This window comes from Macrobrachium rosenbergii, chromosome 14 (genome assembly GCF_040412425.1).
Source record: "Macrobrachium rosenbergii isolate ZJJX-2024 chromosome 14, ASM4041242v1, whole genome shotgun sequence".
Lineage (NCBI taxonomy): Eukaryota > Metazoa > Arthropoda > Malacostraca > Decapoda > Palaemonidae > Macrobrachium > Macrobrachium rosenbergii.
The window spans coordinates 8,453,744-8,475,678 of record NC_089754.1 but is presented as its reverse complement, the minus strand read 5'-3'; the positions used below and the strand labels follow the sequence as shown (position 1 = coordinate 8,475,678).

General features: G+C 38.5%; 1 protein-coding gene across 3 annotated transcripts in view; it reads left to right on the top strand.

The window, feature by feature from the left end:
- Positions 1-21,935, top strand: part of LOC136845710 (RAB11-binding protein RELCH homolog) — a 155,663-nt gene that overhangs the window by 57,664 nt on the left and 76,064 nt on the right. For all 3 annotated transcript variants that reach the window (XM_067115883.1, XM_067115884.1, XM_067115885.1), the window contains exon 6: positions 7,813-7,993. In XM_067115883.1, the coding sequence (XP_066971984.1) occupies positions 7,813-7,993 (181 nt within the window). The remainder of the gene's footprint in view (positions 1-7,812; positions 7,994-21,935) is intronic.

The following is a 21,935-nucleotide window of genomic DNA, read 5'->3' as shown; positions in this document are numbered from 1 at the left end:
CCGCACCCAGGGCAAGGGGATGGAAGCAAACAAGCCTACACCACAAAATACCATCACACACAAACAATTAAAATCAAAATATGTTCAATAGGTAGCGTAGCCTACCTCGGTGGAGCGGCAGATTGGAGCTGCCGCTACCCCCAGAGGTAAACAACAAAACTAAAACAATTAAAATAAATAAATATACTAAAAATAAAAGGAGAGCACCATCTTCAAGCAAAAATAATAATAGCCTACTTGAGACCAAAAATAAAAAGGAACCCAACCTGGGGATACCTGGACGGGGCATCACCCTAACAAAGGCCGATAGGCCGATGAAATGTAATTCATAAACCAAAAAGAAGGGGAGCCACCGCAAGGAACCACCAGGAAGGGAACCAAGGGGTTAAAATCTATCTATAACGACGAGGAGACAACTCCAACCGAAAGAACAGAAGGAGTCACCTCGCATGGTCGACATGGCTGGCGGGGACGCTGTATGGCGTCATAATAAGATCTCAATATTTATGAAAATACGAGACCAAAACAGCCAATAAAACAGAACAAAAACCCCACAAGAAGATGGTACTTAACTTAGAGATGGAAAAGGTGCTCGATGCCATCGTAGATGTAGAAAATAATCCAAATAAGAGGACGAGCACACAAAAGAAACGAATTTGTCACGTGCTAGAAAATGGAATGAAGTAGGTGGCGCTGGTGTCGCCGTCCTGGCGGGTGTTGAGTGTAGGAGCTGTAACGGCTCACCGCTCTTTTCCGGGGGTTTTGATAAGGAGAGATCTTTCGAGTATATTTCCGTGGTAGTGGTATTTCACTCACCCTTCCTTATACCGACGTCTTCCTAGAAGACGCTCGACTGGGGGTAGTAACCCCAGCTTTCCTGAAAGCTCTTTTTCTCTGGTATATCTAGCATTGTTATACCTAGAAATTCGTGCTGTAATGGAATTTCACCGGCTGACACGGGACTGGACTCAGAAATTGTATTTAAAACGTTGATTTAAGATCTATCAATTCCCAATGATTCTTAGTTTGTAGATAAGTGCTTCATGATTCACATGGTGTAATGCTTCAATAAAATCTTAACTGACCATGAGTTCCTTTGAACCCTCGTCAAGAGCACTCTGCAAGACAGTAGATATGGACAAGAATGCATCACAGGTACCAAGGCCTTTACAAATCCAAACTGTAATGCTGGTAGCAGGTTTAGCATCAGCAAACCTATGCAGACATTTCAAGAGCAGCTTCTCAAAAACCTTAGATAAAACAGGGCTAATTGAAACCGGGCTTTATTCTGAGGGGCCTGAGGGCTGACTTAGTCCTTAGGCAGTGCAGCAGTGTTTCCCTTCCTCTTCCTTCCTCCTCCAGACAGAAGGAAAGCATGTAAGTTCAACTAACCTGAAAATAGTAATATTAGAAACACTGAAATCAGCAATCTTTTAAAAAAAGATGGGAAAGACCCCATTAGGGTCTATGTTGCTGTAGCTGTTAAGGTTCAGAAGCAAATCATTTACTTTCTGGATCTGAAGGTCATTGAACACAATTTATGCTCTGGGAAGTGTGACTGAAGCAACACCAAGAACTCACCACACTGTTTGCTCACAAAGACTTGAGCCAAAAGTTGTTCTCCCTTCTGTTTAGTGCAGTATACTGTACAACAGTTTTATCAGCTCCTGCAAGGGGAAGCATGCTTAAATCAGCTGCAAAGAGACCACCGCTTATGGTCATCACCACTGGAAAGCAAGATCTCCACACCTTCATTATAAACTTTCTCATCTCACTCATAAACACCCTAAGCTTAACTTCTAAGTTCAGTGAAATTACACTACAAAATGTCTGATCAATTGTTCCTCTGTAAATGATAAGCAGTAGGCAAGCTTACATGCAGCATTAAACCATGGTTTATCTCTAAGACAAAACTTGAGGATTTTAGAAGGAGCTCTCCACTCAATATTAGTGTTGAGATGATCATTTCAACAAGGAGCTTTCCATTCGATATAAGTGTTGAGATGGTCACTTTGAATATAAGGTCAAGACAGTTGCCAGATTGGTTTGTGGGTTTATATATTAACAGCTCTCAACCAGAACAATGGAAAAATCTAAAGCATCAATGCCGTATTTATCTGTGGCAGTAACTTTGGCCATTGAGTGTGACAATCATTTTAATCACCAATGAAAATGAAACAAGCCTTGGAGTCAGCATCCCGAACTGCTGCCATTTTGGTAAGTGAGCAGCTGTAAATAGTCATAGAAATACGGGGTCTTATAGCTAGGAAAAACATCAAGATTTAATAGTCTTTCACAGACTTTAACAACTTAAGTTTCATGACATCCACACTCATGCAGTGGCCTGTGAGTAGCAGAGAAACCCTCTTTAACATACACAGCCATTCCACATGCCCTTGGAATGGCATTACACTTGAGTATAATGGGTGTCTTAAACCTTGGAATCAACAGTTCTGAAATACGTCACAAATGAGGCACGAGTTTCTGAACTAAAAAGGACATCAAAATTAACAGCAGTAACATCCAGATCCTTTTTATTCTTGAAGAATCCATGGGAATTGCTATATAAAATATGACATTTCCATGATTGATTCTGTGGACCAAGATTAAGTTCAGTATTGGCAGAAAGAAGTAACATGTTAAACAAGCATAGAAATATTTGCAGACTTAACAAAAGGAACATGACCGGTATGTATTACATGTAAAATCAGTATTGAAAAGTGTATGCCCTTGTAAAGACAGAATCATTGCCAAAATTGGTGAAGTGGAGGAGCTGGCACACCCAGCAAGAACAAATACATTTCCAGGTTTGGGAGACATTAAAGGACGGACATTAATGATAGTTTCGAAAAAGAAGTCAAGGGTAAAGATGAAGAAAATGACAAGGGTACAGCAACCTTTTGCTAAACCACCAAGCATCCTTGGCCATTCTGCAAAGTCTGCCCTACACACTGTGTGAAAAACAAGAGGAAGAGGGAAGTGACAAAAAGTGTGCTTGAGTACACCCCACCCCAAGCAAGGTAACTCCAGTCCAAGACAGTGGAAGACCCCAGTACAAAGGCAATGGCACCATCCAAAATTGAAGAACAGTGGTTTATTTTGGAGTGGTCTGCTCCTAGAATGGATGCCTAGCAGGCTAGTGATTCTCTTCTACACAACAGGAAAGGCGGTCAAAATGTGTAAGAAGTGTAGGGTGTTCAGACTTGTCAAGTGTGTGTCAACAATATAAGATATTTAATGAATATGCCAGACTATTCTGAGTTGGTGCAGGCATAGAAAAAGTCTGTGACCAGAGAGGAACCCAACAGCAGACTGTACTGGCCAACATTTAGAGATATTCATCATTTTCAGTTAAGGTTGTAGGAAGATAAAAAGGTCCAAAGTTACCAGCTCAGTGAGAGTCAAGGTTAGTATCCCTAATTTAAGGTTGGTGGTTCAACCACTACTCTTCAGACCTTAAAAATCTGACTTTCCCTGCAGTTTCTTGATGTATCCCCCATCACTATATTTAAGGACTGATGACAAACAAAATATAGCATGGGTGGCATTTTACCAATTCTCAAATGGACAATCTGGATAAAGGTCTCTGCAAGGAGACCATTCAGAACACCAAAGGTAATAACTGGGACCAAGTAATTATCATGGGTTCAGTCTAGAAGATCATGTGTATCTTCAACTCAGACCAACCACTCTTATAGAGACTAAACAATGTGCTAACCAAGACACAGGAACACCAGAATGCATGATCATCATGATGTACTAAAGCTGACAGTAATCACTGGATTTCCTTAAGTTGCTTCAAGGACAGGAGATTATTCCCAGAGAACATCTTTTTGTTGCAGGTGAAGTGAAGATGCTAAAAATGACAGCTGAAGAACAGGTGCAGTACCAGACAACAAGCAGTCATGGAGTGTCTAGTATTGGACAAGTTGTGTCAATGAGATTTCTGCCAAGGATAAAAAAGAAACGTACAATTCATCAGGAACTGCAGAGTATGGTGCTAATGATAGTTTCGATCTTGATCTCAGAAACTCATAACTTGAGCTGGATGTACCCTAAGAAACAGGTACTTGTTTCTGTCAATACCTCCAGTCTGCCTTTAGAGATCTTGTACCCAAGATCTCCCTGAGCTAATGCAGACTCACTAACAAGAGTGATCTGAGTCTCAGTATCAATATGTACACAATGCAATGTGGCTTTCAACATTATCAGGCCTTGTATGGGATGTTGAGACATGCTGGCAACTGGACATTATAGGCATGGCTTGAGAAGTATACTGAATGACTGTAATGGCAATTCAGCCTTGTCAATCAACTCTTACACCCCATTGTCACATCTGTTGGTGGAATGTCATTCCTAAACTATAGCAGGCCTGTTTTCAGCCCAAATGAACTAATGGTGTTGAAAGTTAGTGGAGAAAGCAGTGTAGTGTTCCATACTGTCCTTAGTTAAAGATAATTGGTAGTGACAGCACACCAAGTCAAGACTTGTAAAACACATAATTCCTGCAAGCTAAACACATATAGTTACCTTCTTGAACTGAAGCTAATCACCACGTAACTGTGTGCTGTTCTTCCTCTTGGACATAGGATTCATGTTTGACAGGTCCCCACTGTACAGTAGCTCTGGGTATCATGGCAACCTGTGTCGGTGATTGTTTTAGCTGAATACTCATGGCCAGTCTAGGACTTCTGATATGCATGTCACAATAATGCTTATGAGGATTCTCCACTGCTTTTTGCCAATTTGGCATCAACTGAACAAGAGGAATTTTACGGTAATGATGCTTACAGTTTCGACTTTGGAAAGTGCTTGTTCTCTTCGCTAGTCAAGCTTGATTCATGGGTTTTTGATGGGCACTAGTAAGGCTGATTATCTGTGACTCTGCTTCTCTGTTCATTCATTAGGGCAGACTGGTATGTCTGCCTCGCTTTCAAGAGAGGAATCAACTCATGCTTTAGGAGCTCTGATATGACTGAAGGGTCCTTTTCCTCAAGGCCTGTATAGTCTTGAGTTGGAGAGGCACTTTCAAGAGAACAATGGGCTCATTCATTATGTTAGTAATCTTTGGTAAGAGACCACAATAACTTTATTGAACCATATCTTGTCAGTAGAGTAAACATAAAGATTTTTTCTGGAGGCAAGGCCATCATTCTTACTTCTATATTTCCTTTCACATCAGATTGCTTACTTGAGGGCAAACTGTATCTCTGAAGGTTGTTGATGTAGGGAGGAAAAGCTTTGAACTTTCCACTGACTTTTAGATTTCTAACTTGGGGACAAACTTTGTTAAGTCATTACTTGATGTCATTGATCTTCGTATTGATGGGTTTTGTCCGAGAGTTGTTTCTCCTTGCAGAATGGATTGGCCTCGGACTTGTGTTTACTCTCTTTTTGAGGTGGTGGTATACATGAGGCATTCTGATAGCTGGGACAGTCAGACCTACTTTACATTGCCCTAGGGCTTTTGGGGGCAGCTGTGCCTTCAGTATTGGGAAGGCTTAGGCTACCAAGAAGCAACAACAGGCAGCCCAGGTTTCTTTCTCTTTAAAGGGGTTAGGAATCTTCCCAGTCCTTTCAGTACCCTCCTCCAGCTCCAGCTTGAAAGGTAGGGTAGAGGAAGATGAAGTGAAGGTGGGAGCTGTAGCAGGCTGTTTTCCTCTTCAGCTGCTGCAAATAGGGGAATGCTTGTTGTGCTATTGGACAGCATGGCCATGACAGAGAGCAGAACCATGGGTAGCCTGTGTCCTTTGGGATGGTTACAGACTACCTTTCAAGGACTCCAGCCTCCCCATTCTTGGACTTGAATCTCATTTCTGACCTGCTTTCCGGGGTCAAACAAAGCTTGGACCCTGTCAGCAGAGGTAATGCTGGAGGAGAATACCTTGGAAGTTGTAGATAACTCATTCTCCTTGTTTCTACAGCCTGGTGGAGAATTTGACTTGGGATGGAGATCTGTCATTGACCTCTTTGCTGAACATTTTTGTTCTTTTAGCCTCAGTTCTAGATGGAGACATCACATTCTGTATCGGAATCTATCTGTTGATTGTGTTTGTTCTTCAGATTCATTTCAAGGTGGAGACAACACATTCTGTATTGGAATCTGTTAGAGATGAAGATTTCATGCTTTTGGGGATCTGAAAGATGCATATTTCACAACCCATCTATTAGTCCCCGAGACTGTTTTTGTGCCAGTTTGAAGCTTTGTTCCTTGAACTCTAAACAGCTCCTCAGGTGTGGTCTTGGGCCCACTTGCACAGAATATGCCTTTATGTACACACTTGACAATTAACTGGTTCTGGCATCTTAGGAGGCACACTTGCTAAGAACAGACTGCTTTCTCTCATTTTGTTTTGACCTATGGATCAGGCTAAACTGGGAAAAGTCAGATCTCATGCCCAGGCATTAGGTAAAATTAGGTGAAAGTGCACCAGTTTGGCTTTTGCTGTTCATTCTTAGTCCCCTGTCATCAATGCTGAATCACCTGCTTTATGGGTTTCACAACCAACGCTCACTTTTGTGGTGGCATCTGAAGTAGTATTGGTTGGATCCTCCTTCTCATCCAGTGCCCCTCATCTGGGTAGGAGAGAGGATGTAGTCAGGTGGTTGAATAACAGGAACATTCTCTCGGGATTTCCTCTGAATTCTCTGCCTTCCATTTTCAGATGCATCAAAAAAAGGTTGGGTGCACACCTGTGGGATCTGGTCTTTTCAGGTGTCCGGACAGGAAACAATTTTCATCTGGGCATTGTCTTGGTTGTTTGCATTGCTGTCAAGCTGTTAGCCAGGTACATCCTGGACAGGAGGAATGCACTGGCAGACCAGTTCAGTTGCCAGAGGCAGGTAGTGGGGACAAAGTCTCTTCCATCCTCACATAGCAGAAGGTTTTTTGATCTTCAGGGAATGCTAGTGATCAACCTGTTTGCTACATGGTCGAACAGGAAGTTCCTGGTGTTCTGCTTGTGCATTCCAGACCCATGGACTGGAAGATGCCTTCCTTCACCCTTGTCAGCATTTCCACCACTCCCTTGCTTATTTTCTTTTTACATCTGTAGTGCTCATTTTTAATGATCTTGCCTTGTTTTTACCTCTCCCAGTCACACACACATACTCTTAAAGGTTGATGGGTGATGTGGTCATTCTATACCTTTTACAAGTTCTTTATGCTCTTAATAACAAATTTAGCCCATGCTTAGAAGTGGCCATTGACTGGTCATTACTTCATTCTGAACTTTAGAACACACACACGGTATTGTGGTAAGGGTGGAATGAAGAAAAAATCAGCTCAATGGTACGGTTAAACTATTTTAATAATAATAATAATAATAATAATAATAATAATAATAAGGAAAGGAAAATATATGTTCAGTGTCATCTGATGTGTAGGAAAAGAGGGTGTTTGAAGAAAATGCTAGACTATCCAGTGTATGTGTTTGCAGAGTAATGGATCCTATATCCGACTGCCTGGCAGATTTAGAAGGAAACCCTCCAGTGGCAATAATCTGTGTTGGTTGGTGGATTGGCCAACCTACTACCACAATACTATTAATGGTCTTATTAAACTACTGTGTGTGGAAATTTTAATAAATCATGAAATCTTGCACCCTTAGTCTCTCTCTCTCTCTCTCTCTCTCTCTCTCTCTCTCTCTCTCTCTCTCTCTCTCTCTCTCTCTCTCTCTCTCTCTCTCCTGTGAGCAGTGCCAAAACTGCTTTAGTGGGTTAGATATGAAGTGTCTTTTTTTTTTTTTGTAAAGAATAACCTAGAGAGAGAAACAGTTTGCTAAAACACCTCAATTTTCTACTGCTTTTCAGACAACCGCCAGAGGCCTATGAAGAGCACTTACTGCAGGCTACATTAACACATACCATGCATAAGAAATCTAGAGTGCAAGCAGAAGTTGCAACACTTGGACAAGGAGGAAAAGATCTTCTAGATGTGGTGGCATCCTCTCTGCACAACATTGCTCCTAATGTCATTCTTGCTAAACGAGAGGTAAGTATTTGATGGTACAGTATATAATGTGCCTAGACACATCCCCATTTCAGCTAGGCATATTCAGGATAAAAGGTTTTAGCGTACAAGTTTACAATCCCTTTTCCAAAATTATGAAACCTTAAAAGCTTAAAAAGTGAAATTTTTCTGTGGAGGGTAGAGTTTCAGTCATATGGATGGCTTGGTGTGTCAACAACACTAAGACAAAATACAGATGCAATTCATATCAGGACATAACAGTAACATAAGCAGTTTCTATTGCCACAAGCAAACCAAGTTTAAATAACCAGATAGAAGGTGATCGGTCTTTACCGTATGCTCACATGAGAAGAGGGATCCAGGGTCAAGGTCAACACTGCTGAGTGGAGCCACGCCTGGACACCATGCACGAAGAAATGAATAATTTTATTAGGAATATAAGATATAGAAATAGAATGTAGAACCAATACAGTAATGTAGTGTCACCATGTAATAACATATGTAAATATTATGTAAACAACTAACCACCCCATTGTAAATTGTAAACTAAACATTGTAAACAAGAGATATGGCAACCCCCAATCCTATCCTGCCCGGTATAAATAGAACGGAGGATGCCTCTATGTAGTAGTTCTTGCTTGAAAAAGCATGAGATAAGGCGAAACAGACCGTAGCAGTAAATGGAAAACACACCACGAGTCTTTGCACCTATTCAGAACTTTGAAGAATTATTGAAAATAGCAGTAAGGAAATATGAAAAAGTCTGCATCAAAGAAGTCAGTGCCACAAAGGCAATTGCCTGCAACAAAAGTTGTGAATGAGGAACTCTGCCCGAAAAACATATACAGTAAACCCCCATATTTGCGGCGGATGCGTACCACACCCACGTGCGAATAGCTAGAACCTGCAAATAATTAGAACCCTTCTAAAAAGACTTAGAACTGCCTATTTTGATAGTTCAGACACACAAAAAAAACTAAAAATGCTTATGCAGGCATTATCCTACTTATGATGGGGTTAGGTTCCAAAAAAACACATCATTTGTTGAAAAAAACATATCTCGAATATAACCAAGCTTACACTAGGGTATTCGGTACCATGTATACATATATGGTAGCCTAGCCTTCACTATAAAGTATACTCTGTTCATACACGGTATAGTAATTATTAGTATCAGCTAATTCTGGAGCTTCATGCAGATTGACTTATGATAATTCAATACAAAGAGAAATTGAATAACAAACAAGAATTAGCTTAGCCAACACTATGGTATATCGTATACATATATGGCAGCGTAGCCTGCATTATACTGTACTCTATATTCACATATCATATTATACAAACATCAACATAATGAATATGCATCTTTTCCATGGATCTTTTAAAATGTTATGCCTTAATTTAATTCACTTTATCCAATAATATTGTATATATATTCTTATATTGCTTCTGTATTATATATTGTGATCATAGAGATCAATGTTTTGGTTTAGAAATCGTTTACGGTGTTTATTTCGCTGTGTTTCACTCAGTTCAGAGTGCTTTTCTTCCTTCTAGTTAGCGTAAATGAATCAATAGATACTTTATTTATATGGGCCAAGTTTATTTTTCGTTATACTGGACAAAGTGTTTTTAAGTCGAAATACAACTTAAATATGTCTCGTTGTGAAATTAGTTTAGGTATTTTTTCGTTTAGAGATGATGTTGGCCGTTCGGGGTGTTTGTTTTGTGTAAAAAATAAATCAAGATTCCATTCGCTATTTTCACTTGATGTCATCATAATACAAGCGTTACGTATTTATCGTTTATCGGCGTAAAAATAGCAGTAAAGTGTTCTTTCATGCCCAGTATTTTGATTAACATACTTTCTCTCCAATTTTAATTACGGTCTAGTTTCATCCATGTTGGCGATGCATGATAATTTATAGTCATTAGGCTTGAACATTGCTTTATCAGCTTCAGCTACAACTTGCGGCTTAAATTTAGCAGCACAGTGGACCCCCCATATTCACGGGGGATGCGTCCCACACCCCCCCGCGAATAGGTCAAATCCGCGAATGCTTACAACGCCCCTCTAAAAATGCTTATACCTGTCTACCATGAAGGGTCAAACACCAAAGTGTGCCTAAAAATACCAGCCTACATCAAATATACATTAAACTATTACTTATTACTGTATTAATATTTGAAATGATACTATTAATATAATTTCCAAGCCATCTTAAACATTTTATCATTATATTTATACGTACGTACTGTATGGCTTACAGCTGTAGGTGAAAATAATCCAGTCCCCCCTACGTATTCAGCCACACATTTTCTTTCATAAAGTTATAAGCCGCTCCGTTTTCTTTTCAGGGGGAACCATGGGTATTTATATATACAGTATGAAATTCACAAAAAGAGAGAGACAAAAATTTAAAAAACGTATGCACATTTTAAAAAATTTAATACTACGTATATTTGTACCTGTCTACCATGAAAGGTCAACACCAAAGTACTGTATGCCTAAAAATACCAGCCTACATCAAATATACATTAAACTGTACCTTATTACTTTATTAATCTTTGAAATGATACTAATTAATATAATTTCCAAGTCATCTTAAACATTTCATCGTTACATTTATACGTACATACTGTATGGCTTACAGCTGTAGGTGAAAATAATCCAGTCCCCCTACGTATTCAGTCACACATTTTCTTTCATACAGTTATAAGCCGTTCTGTTTTCTTTTCGGGGAACATTGGTATTTACGTATCGTAATTCACAAAAAGAGAGACAAAAACTTCTTTAAAAATTCATGCACATTTTAAAAAATTTCATACTGCTGTACTTATATATTAAGATTACTACATACATAAATCACACGGGTACTCACCAGCGATGAATGTTGATTAAAGATGATGATGATGAATTAGCTGTGCAGTGCGATGAATAATGATGAAGATATGACTGCACAGCAAAGCAGAGTTGTTACAACTCATCTGAGGGTGCCTCTTCACCTTCAGGAGGCAGTTCTTCAGTTGATTTGGGAGGCACAACTTCAGGCGGTTGGGGAGGCATTTCTTCAGGCGATTCAAGAGGCACTACTTCAGGCGACTGGGGAGGCACTTCTTCGGGTGATTTGGGAGGCTTTGGAGGGCCTTCTTCGTCTGTTTGATGAACATGGTGATAGGCAGCTGCTGTCGCTGCTTTTTCATGGTGGTGAGGGTTTGATTATAGGGCTCCCATGCTGAATCAAGCATGTTTGAAAACTTTAGGGAGCGTTCCATAAAAGGATCCCATGTTGAAACATACTCCTGCATATCCTGAATCATTCTCTTAATGTGGGACAGACGTTCCAAAGTCAGGCCGCTCTCCTCTTCCTCCTGCTCCTCCCCCTGAACCTGGCGTATCTTCTTCCTCACTGGCAGACTTCGTCAGCTCTTCCAAATCCTGGTCCGTCACGGGGTCAGAGTGAGCATCAATAAGGGTGCCAATTTCATTCTCGGTGATGTCCTCAAAGCCTTCCCCACCTAGAATCCTCGCCAACTGGACAGCCTTATTAAGGGGAGCGTTTGATAAAATCGTTTTTCGCTAATAACTCCCGTGTTTTTTAATGAATCAGTTTCAAATTTTGTGCCTGGGTTTATTTTTGTATAGGGCAAAGGACTGTAACCATAATTTTCGTCTTCCGCCCCCATTAGCTGGTAACCCCACCCCAAAAATTTTTCAAAATGCATCTCCTCCATAACTTCTGCAAACTAAGAGCTCAAATTTACGTGGTAGACAGATATTATATATTAGAACAAAGTAAGAGAGCGTTTTTTTTCAAATTTTTTTTCTTTTTTTAATGAATATTTTTGTTTTTGAAAAAACTTGATTGATTTTGAAAAAAAATTCCCCCAAAATTTTCGAGGGACAAAATGAAAAAACTCTCTCCTTGTTTGTAGACAATTTATTTAGCTTTCATTTGCTTTTGTTTCATTGAGATCGGTGCATTGTTATGGAGGAGATGCAGTTTGAATGTCGATAACTTTAGTTTTGAGATATCGGCCTTCAAAGTTTTATAACGATATCATTTGATGAAATCGTTTTCGCTAATAACTCCCGTGTTTTTAATGAATCAGTTTCAAATTTTGTGCCTGGGTTTATTTTTGTATAGGGCAAAGGACTGTAACCATAAGGTCTTCCGCCCCCATTAGCTGGTAACCCCACCCAAAAAATTTTTCAAAATGCATCTCCTCCATAAATTTTGCAAACTAAGTGCTTTACGTGGTAGACAGATATTATATATTAGAACAAATTAAGGGAGCGTTTTTTCAATTTTTTTTTCTTTTTTTTTATGGTTTTGAAAAAACTTGATTGATTTTTTGGAAAAAATTCCCCAAAAATTTTTCGAGGGACAAAATGAAAAAAACTCTCTATTTGTTTGTAGACAATTTATTTAGCTTTCGTTTGCTTTTTGTTTCATTGAGATCGGTACATTGTTATGGAGGAGATGCAGTTTGAATGTCGATAACTTTAGTTTTGAGATATACGATATTTTTGCTTCTCTGTGTATTTATTTGCTTGCTGTTACACAGTTTGATGTTTTTATGACATATTTGAAAAGCCAAAATATATAACAATAGACTTGCAAAGTAATATAGTGTTCGCTAAATGAATCAGTGTCAAAACACGGCTCCAGGTTGGGCAGTGATTAGTCAAGCTCTGAGCTGCTACTGACTGACTGTCTGGCGTCACTGCCTGCCCTGCGGATTCCTGGCTTTTGCTGATACTAGGTCCACAGAGTTGCCATATAACGCATTTAGATATTATTATTTCATAGCTAAAAGGAAATTACTACCGATATACTGACATTATCATTACATTATACGAAAAATGTAATTTTTTTCTATGATAGGGATACTGTTTTTGAATTTTTTTAATAAAACTTTCTGAGAAGATAGTCAGGATATGTATGATGCCATATATAAAATATCTCAGAAAATTTTGATGATTTTTTCGTCAAACGCTCCCTTAATGGCCGAATGTTGAATTTCTTGAGGAGAGAAGCCCTGTAATCATGAACACACTCCGGCCACAACTTGTTCCAGCATGCGTTCAGGGTCTCCTTCTTCATGTCATTCAGTGATCGGCTGATGATGCTCAGACATGTGGCAATCGTGAATTTACGCCAATATTCTTTTAGTGTAGGCTAAATTCACTGTCACTGTCCATTGCAGTTACAAGGTGGTGGAGGAGTTCGGTATAGAGTGCCTTGAAGGCACGGATCACGCCCTGGTCCATAGGCTGGAGGAGAGAGGTGGTGTTGGGAGGAGGAACTCAAACTGGACTCCCGTAAGAAAGATCGAGAGGTGGCCACCAGCATTATCCATAATCAGCAACACCTTGAACTCCATGGCCAAGTCATTCAGGTATTGCCTAACTTGAGGGACGAAGCTGTGATGGAACCAGTACTCTGTGAGGACTTTGGTGATCCAGGCCTTAGGGTTATGCATCCAGAACACAGGAAGCAATGCCTTGTTCTTATTCTTGAGGGCCCTGGGGTTTGCAGCCTTGTAAATGAGGCCTGGTTTAAGCATGAAACCAGCTGCATTCCCACACATGATGAGGGTAACCCTATCCTTCTGGGCCTTGAATCCTGGAGGTTTTAGCCGTCCTTCATAAGGTATGTCCAGGAAGGCATCTTCTTCCAGAACAGGCCAGTCTCATCCATATTGAACACCTGTTCTGGATGGTAGCCCTTCTCCTTGATGATCTTCTTGAAGGCCTCCGGATTTTTCGCGGCTGCTTCAGTGTCTGCAGATGCAGCTTCCCCATGCAGAGTAACAGACTTTAGGTTGAACCGCTTTTGAAATTGGTGGAACCACCCCTTGCTGGCCTGGAAACCTTGAGGCGCTGATGATGGTCCTGCTTGGGGTTCTTCCCCCTCTTCTTCTTCTGCTGGTTCATCAAAGCCTAGAAATTCCAATTCACCTTCTTCAACGCCTTCCTCTGCCTGTACTACGTCGTCGCCTTCCTTAGCAGTTGATAACTGCTGGTGGAGTTGTCGTGCTTTCTCGCGAATGATGTTGGAGTCGAGGGGCACGTTTTTCTTCCGGCAGTCCTTTATCCAGATTGCCAGAGCAGATTCCATTTTCACGATTGTTTTATCCCGCACTGTTGCAACTGTCTTTGCACTACCGAAGTAGCTCATACTCACAGACTTGCGTATCTCCGCCTCTTTCTTCTTGATATATCTCACCGTGCTCTCATTAACACTGAAATGGCGACCAACCACGGCAAAACTTTTGCCCTCCTTTAACATGTCAAGAAGTTTCACCTTCTCCTCGAGTTTCATAACAGACTTCTTTCTTTTAGACTCTTTGCCAGAAGGCTTTGAAGGAGCAGGGCATTTTTTAGGAGGCATTTTAGGGCCAAATACTGTTGATGAACAAAGATAAAAAATCGAAACGGACAGACGCAAGGTTTCACACGGTAAGATGCTGCGAACTATACGCACAATCTGAAGATGATGCCGTGGAGCGTCTTCCCAGAATTCCGTGTTCGCAAGTTGGTTGTGAATGTTCAGCCAATCAGCGTTAAGTGAACAGCCAATGAGCGCCAAGGAAAATGAATGGTGCTTCTGGATTGGCTGCTTTGCAGATGACAGCCAATAGTATGTCGAGTATCACTGATCCTGGGTACACAGCGTCCAGCATCGCGATTTCTTTGTGTTTGCAGAGAGGTGGCTTGGGTGAAGCACTTTTAAGAAAAACAAATATATATTATTGAAATTTTGCTGTGTTTACGTTAATATATTACAGTACTGTAATATTTGAAAATTAGTAAATCATTTTTAACTTACAAAATGTACTTACAGCAGTCATTACAGTAATATATACTTTACATGCATGAAAATGCAACGTACCCCAGATGTAAACATACGTACCCTGCAGTATTCCTGTTGTCTTACGTATTTTAGAGATGCTCACGTACTACCCGTGTTACTGTACTATACTATGTATCATCCTAAAACACTTTTTGTATGTAATGTTTAAAAATCATCTTACAACAAAACATTTTATAAAATGTACATACTGTATGCGCAGAAGATCTGTGTTAGTATATGTACGCGCAACCAATAGTACCATGCGTATACCGTAGCGGGAAATTTCGGCAAATGACCCAATATAACCCGTTTTATTGCTATCTTACAACAAAACATTTTATAAAATGTACGTACTGTATGCGCAGAAGATTGTGTTACTGTATATGTATATGCAGCGCAACCAGTAGTACCATGCGTGTACCGTAGCGGCAAATTATCGGCAAATGACCCAATACTGTACAGTATAACCCGTTTTACTGCTACTGTATCTCACATTTGTGTGTTTTGCATGTACAGTACTATGGCCTAAAAATATTTTTTGAAATCTGGCATTAAGATGTCCTCTGAATGCTCTGCTTCTTCTAAGGCCTCTGGCCAATAGCCTACAATTACTGTAATGACTGATAAGAAGAAAGTACTGTAGACATGATTGTTTTGTTAAGAGAGGGCAAAAGTCACGGAGAAGTAGCAGCCCATTACAGCATGACATTAATTGCGGTCGCCCGCATTGAGCATGAACAAGGTAAAAACTCATGCAGCCCTACTGTACCACCTTCGTTGCCATGTTCAAATACCTTAACATGACAGCGCCTCCCGTCATTCATCGTACTGCACAACTAATTCATCATCATCATCATCATCTACAGCATACTGAAATCAACATTCATCACCAGTTACTACCCGTATGATTTAACTTTACATTACAGTGCTGTATTATTTATTATTATTAAGGTACCCAGTGTAGTATTACATAATAATATTAATTTCTATTACTATTATATGTACAGTACTGTAGTACAGTATTATTATTGATTTACATGATTATTTAATGTTATTATACAATAAATATGAAAATACAGAATACTATTGCTATACGAAAAAGACAAAAAAAATCTGCATCCGCGAATATGGAGTTTCCAGCGAATATTTTTATAGATATGTTCCATGGAAAAACCCGTGAATGCGTGAGTTTCCCGCAAAAATTTGGTAGATAGGTTCCATAGAAAAACCGTGAGTAGGTGAGTCCGCGAACCTTGAGAACGCGAATATGGGGGGTCCACTGTATATTCCCTTGCCGATCTTTTATCTATACCGAATCAGGGTATAATGTAAAAATATGTCAGTCCTATTCTACTTAACGTCATTTGTACTATAACTACGGTAATTGTGTATTACTGTATGATGGTTGAAATGCAAGGAAAAAGGCTGTTGTTATCCGATTCAGTGAAAAAAAAAACAACAGTTTCATGGTTGGTTGTTTATGGCTGTACGCATTTACACAAGAGTATAATGTTAATAACAGTACTCTTATCATTCTCTGATACTTTTTTAACTAGAAGATGGGATAACGATTTGGAGGAAAAGAAGTTGGTCTATTGTAATTTGGTCTCTCTTGCTGCCTGATTGTAGGCTGCTGCCAGCGCCCGTGCGAAATTTAAAAATATTTTATAAATCACCAACAATGTGCTTAAAGATTATATCAATCTTTCACAATAACTTTCCCAATAAAAAGAAAAGTTAGACTTAAGTCTTTCTAAGACTTATTCAAACACAACAATTCTCTTTTACCAAGAATATCACTTAACAAAACTCAACAGTCACCACATTACCTTTTTGTAATTATTACACCAATATACATCTCCTCAACACTTGCACAAAATAATATTCCTGATCACCTTCTACAAAATTAACACACCCTGGGGTGAGTTTAACAGAGCTTTACAACAGATATTCTTCTGTTATTCCCCTTATATACATAGGACTAGGGACTAGAGAGAGAGAGAGAGAGAGAGAGAGAGAGAGAGAGAGAGAGAGAGAGAGAGAGATATGTTTCTCTCAGGACCCTTCTTAGCAGACTACTGACGTCTTTAAAAAACACTGGCTTTTAAGTCTCGTAGGCCGAGAATACACATAGGGTGTTCACACAGAATACACATATATGAATACATACACACATATACAAAATATACACTTACACACGGTTGAGCTTCGAAGCGATACCACCCATATCTGTACATGATGGACACTTCCTGGTTCAGGGTTTAGCAAACCTTTTGTCAGCCTGACGCAGCTGGGTAAACATTAGATACAAAATAACACCACTTATCTGCTGTTCCTCTTTCTCTCTTTCTCAGATTACGAACAGAATAGGCATAGGCAGAGTTAATAATGATGGAATAAGTATAACAGTACTAAAGATATAACAGTTAACTCGCCAACTGGGTGACAGCTCGTCACGATAACATAATTGAACTCTTTTTCCTTAACCACCTGAGTAAACATGGGAAGCTAGCCTTTATTCTCTCTCTCGGCAGACAGGATGTGGCGATCTGATAAGCATTTCACAATACTACTTTAAACATTAAACAAAAGGGAAAAAATATCCCACAGAATCATAAGTCTACATTATATACAACTTATCTGTAAGAAAAGGCATTTTAAAATACATCTTCACAACAAATGACGAATCTTGTAAGCAAAAAATCAAAATTTTTACAGAGACATCATAAACACACAAAATGGTTATACTAATTATATCACCTTATAATAATATATATTTATATTATACATATTATATATATATATATATATATATATATATATATAATAATATATATATATATATATATATATATATATATATATATATATATATACACAGTGGCTGTGGAAACTCTTGTCGGAGTAGTGATTTCTTGTATGTAAAAAGCTTTCACCTATCTTTAAGCATAGGTAGAAAAAAACTGTAATAAATTAAGACAAAATTTTATTGCTGTACGCACCAATTACATTTTAATATTTTGTAACATTAAATTTATTTTTCTTACACTTTTGGAGGCGGATAGGAATGGATGAAATCAGCCTCTCACAGAAATCAGTGTTGACTGATTCCCATGCAACTTTGATGGCAGCGGCAAGTTTTACAGGAGTTGACACGTCAACGCTCTGCAATTGCTGTTTTATGATGGCCCACAGGTTCTCAATTGGTGAGAGATCTGTGGAATTAGGTGGCCAGTCTTCAATGAACTCTACCCCTCAATCCTTGAACCACCCTTTTATCAATGGTGTTGTATAGCAGATAGCCCGTCTTGCTGGAAAATACTGCAACCCATCTTGGTAAAACTATCTTCCAAATAGAGGTTTAAAAGGGTGTAATAAATCTGCTGATTCACCCTGGTATTTTTCTAAAATATCACGAGATCCCCAACACCACCAAACCCTGTACACCCCCACACCATAACACTCAGAGGAAATTTCTCCCTTGGCCTAACAAACTTGGGGTCTAATTTGTTGGCTGTAGAACTGTGCCAAACTTTGGAAAAACTGCCACCAGAACAATAAAAAGTTGTTTCATCACTGAAGCACACTCGCTGCCACTCACCTACATCCCATCCACTATACTTTTTAACAAAATCCTCCCTTTTCTTCAGGTGTGCTGGAGTTAACAATGGCTCCTTTGGTGCCACAATATTCTTAAAACCCAGTCTCTTGGATAAGTAATCTTGGATAGTCCTAACAGACGTCTGCCCAAGGAGCTGTGGGTTGCTTTCTGTAAATTTCTTGGCAGAATATGAAGGGAGAGCTTTTGCCTCCCTTTTCAAGGATATTAAGGGTTCTCTGACCCACTTTTAATGGCCTACCAGTCCTTTTTTTGTGCTCTGGTACATGGTTGCTGCCTTCTGCCTGGTACTTGGCAACAATGCGCTGCACTGTTTGTGGGTTCACATCAGTTTGTCTAACAATATCTTTAGTTTGTAAGCCTAATTTGTGACACTCGGTCACTTTCACACAATTTTCAAGTGAAGTATAAACTCCAGGCATTATACAGACACTGCAATTGGCCTCTTTACCGGAAAAAATTCATGTGAAACACGTAAAATTTGGCAGCAACTCAAGAGCATTACAGTTCCAGACGACCTTGAAAAGATACTGAGAGAATTGTCACGTACGCCCACAGTATGATGAAGAGATAATGAGAGTTGACAACCAAATTAGCTCACGATTTTTTTCGTCAGGGAAATATGAGGCAGAGTTTTGGAAGAAACTGTTCTTGTAGAGTTGACTTTCTATGGGCAATATATATATAATTGAAATTGATTTATATACAATCATGCTCAAATTCTGCTACCTAAAGTATCTTTTTTCGAAGGGAATTTATATAAGTGATAAATGAAATATGGGACTGACTGGCATGGGTCCATGTCAGGGTTGGCGTCCCAGTTTTGGAAGAAACTGTTCTTGTTTGGAGATGTTTAAAACGTGGAATTGATATTATTTAGGTTTTCATGATTATATATATATATATATATATATATATATATATATATATATATATATATATATATATATATATATATATATATATATATATATATATATATATATATATATATATATAAATATATATATATATATATATATATATATATATATATATATATATATATATATAATATATATATATATATGTTTATATTTACATTATATATATATATATATATATATATATATATATATATATATATATAACAAGACTATATCATATGGGCATATACATACATATATATATATATATATATATATATATATATATATATATATATATATATATATATATATATATATATATATATATATATATATATATATATATATATATATATATATATATATATATATATATATATATATATATATATATATATATATATATATATATATATATATATATATATATATGTATATATATATATATTTTATATATATATATATATATATATATATATATATATATATATATTTATATATATATATATATATATATACATATATATATATATATATATATATATATAGACACATACAGTGCTCCCCATTTTACGTGGGAATAGGTTCTAGGACCTACCATGGAGTACAAAAATCCTCACTAAAAATGCTTATAACTAGCTTTTAACTGCCAAATGCCTTGTACCCCTTAAACTAAAATGCTTAAAACTGCCTATTTTAACATCTCACGGCATAGTTTGATAGTTCAAACAAAAATATGCCTTAAATTATCATACTAAAACAATTTAATATCATTTCAAACAAAAATACACCCCAAACCGTCATCGTCAAAAATCAAAACACTTTTAATGCTCTGGGTGCATTGAAAACGATGTAAACTGCATTATTATTGAGTTTTACATCAAAAAAACTTCAAATTATGATTATTCTGCCGTTTTGGGGCATATTTCTTCCTCGGATTACTCACGGTAGCGTCGTAACCCCGGAACATACGTAGTAAGCGGAAATAATTTCTGATGAATATATTTAGCGTCGTAACCTCGAACGTCTAACCGTCGTAAAACGGGGACTGCCTACCCCAAACCATCATTATAATACATTATAGTACTCTCCTATACTGTTACTATAATATATACATTATATAATATATATATATATATATGTATATAATATGTATATATATATATATAGTTATATATAATATATATAACATAATATATATGTTTATATATATGTAATATATATATTTCTGGGTTATCCGACCTGTGTCAGCCGGTGAAATAACCATTCAGCACTTATTTCTAGGTAAAGCTATTGCTAAATATACCAGAGAAAAGCTAAATGCCAAGCTGGAGTTACTACCCCCAGTGCGAGCTCCATGAAATGGAGTCGTGTATGAGAAAGGGTGAGATTGTCACAATCACAGGCCTCCGCCCTGTAAACATTCCCAATGTCAAAAAGTCCCACCGAGTGAGGTGCGATACAAACCCCCTTTTGCATTTCGCGGACTGTAAACAAACCAGCGCCACCTACATTCCATTTTTAGCACGCGTCGCTTTTGTTAGCCTTTTCTGTGTGCGCTCTTTTGTGCCTTATTTTTCTTGGTTTAATGGCATCCTCCCAGGATTCTTCATCACCTAAGTTGAGTACCATCTCTTTATTTTATTTTAGGCGGTTGAGGCTCCTTATTTCCCTCTAATTTAATAATTAGGGGGATTTATAACGCCCGCCTCGTCCACCTTCTCCCGGCCTCATGTGACCTTCAGTCTCGGTGCGGGATTTTTATGTCGGGGCTTCATTCCCCTTCATTTTCTCATGTTTTGTGCCTTATGCTTATCCTATATTCAATTTGGCATTATTATTATTGTTGTGTTACCCTTCTCTGGGGAAGTTCGGGTCCTTGTCGTTTAGGCTACGGGTTTCCCCCTCGGGCCTATCCGCTCTTTATCAATTCTTATACGTGTTGTATTTTGAACCCTCACTTCCTCCAGCTTTTGGGTATATTATTTGAGATGGTACAGTTATGCTTATTAGGTTTATTTTAGGCCTAGCGCATGGATGTTTTTGATATTTACGGATTATGTCCTTTGTTTTTAATGTTGAAGGTCGGCCATTTTCCTCCGCGCTCTTATCGCGTTGGGTTTGGTCCTCCCTTCTACATGTGTCTTTATGATTATTTGAATTATTGAATTATTTTATTTATGCATAGGTTAGGTTAACTTTTTAGGCTAGTCTGGTAGATACCTTCTCCCCCCTGGACTACCTCCTTCAGCCAGCCGGCTGTGTTAGGTTAGCCTAGGAGTTAGGCTATGGCGTTCTGTTCCCTTCCTCGGAAGGGAAGTTTAGGTGTGTAGGAGGGCCTCATGGTTGGTGCTTCCCTTCGGTTTGTGTTATGGGTAGAGGTGTTTGGCCTGCGTTATCTCCCTCTCCCTGTTTCGGCCTTTCCGTTTGGACTGTTGAGTCCTAGTAAGGTTAAGCTGGAATAGAGGGTATCTTGCTTAGCCTGCCCTTGTCCGATCCACACCTTGGTTAGCTTTCCAACTTCATGTATATCCCCTCTCCTACCTCTTTCCCCCCCTTCTCTCTCTCCCCCTTGG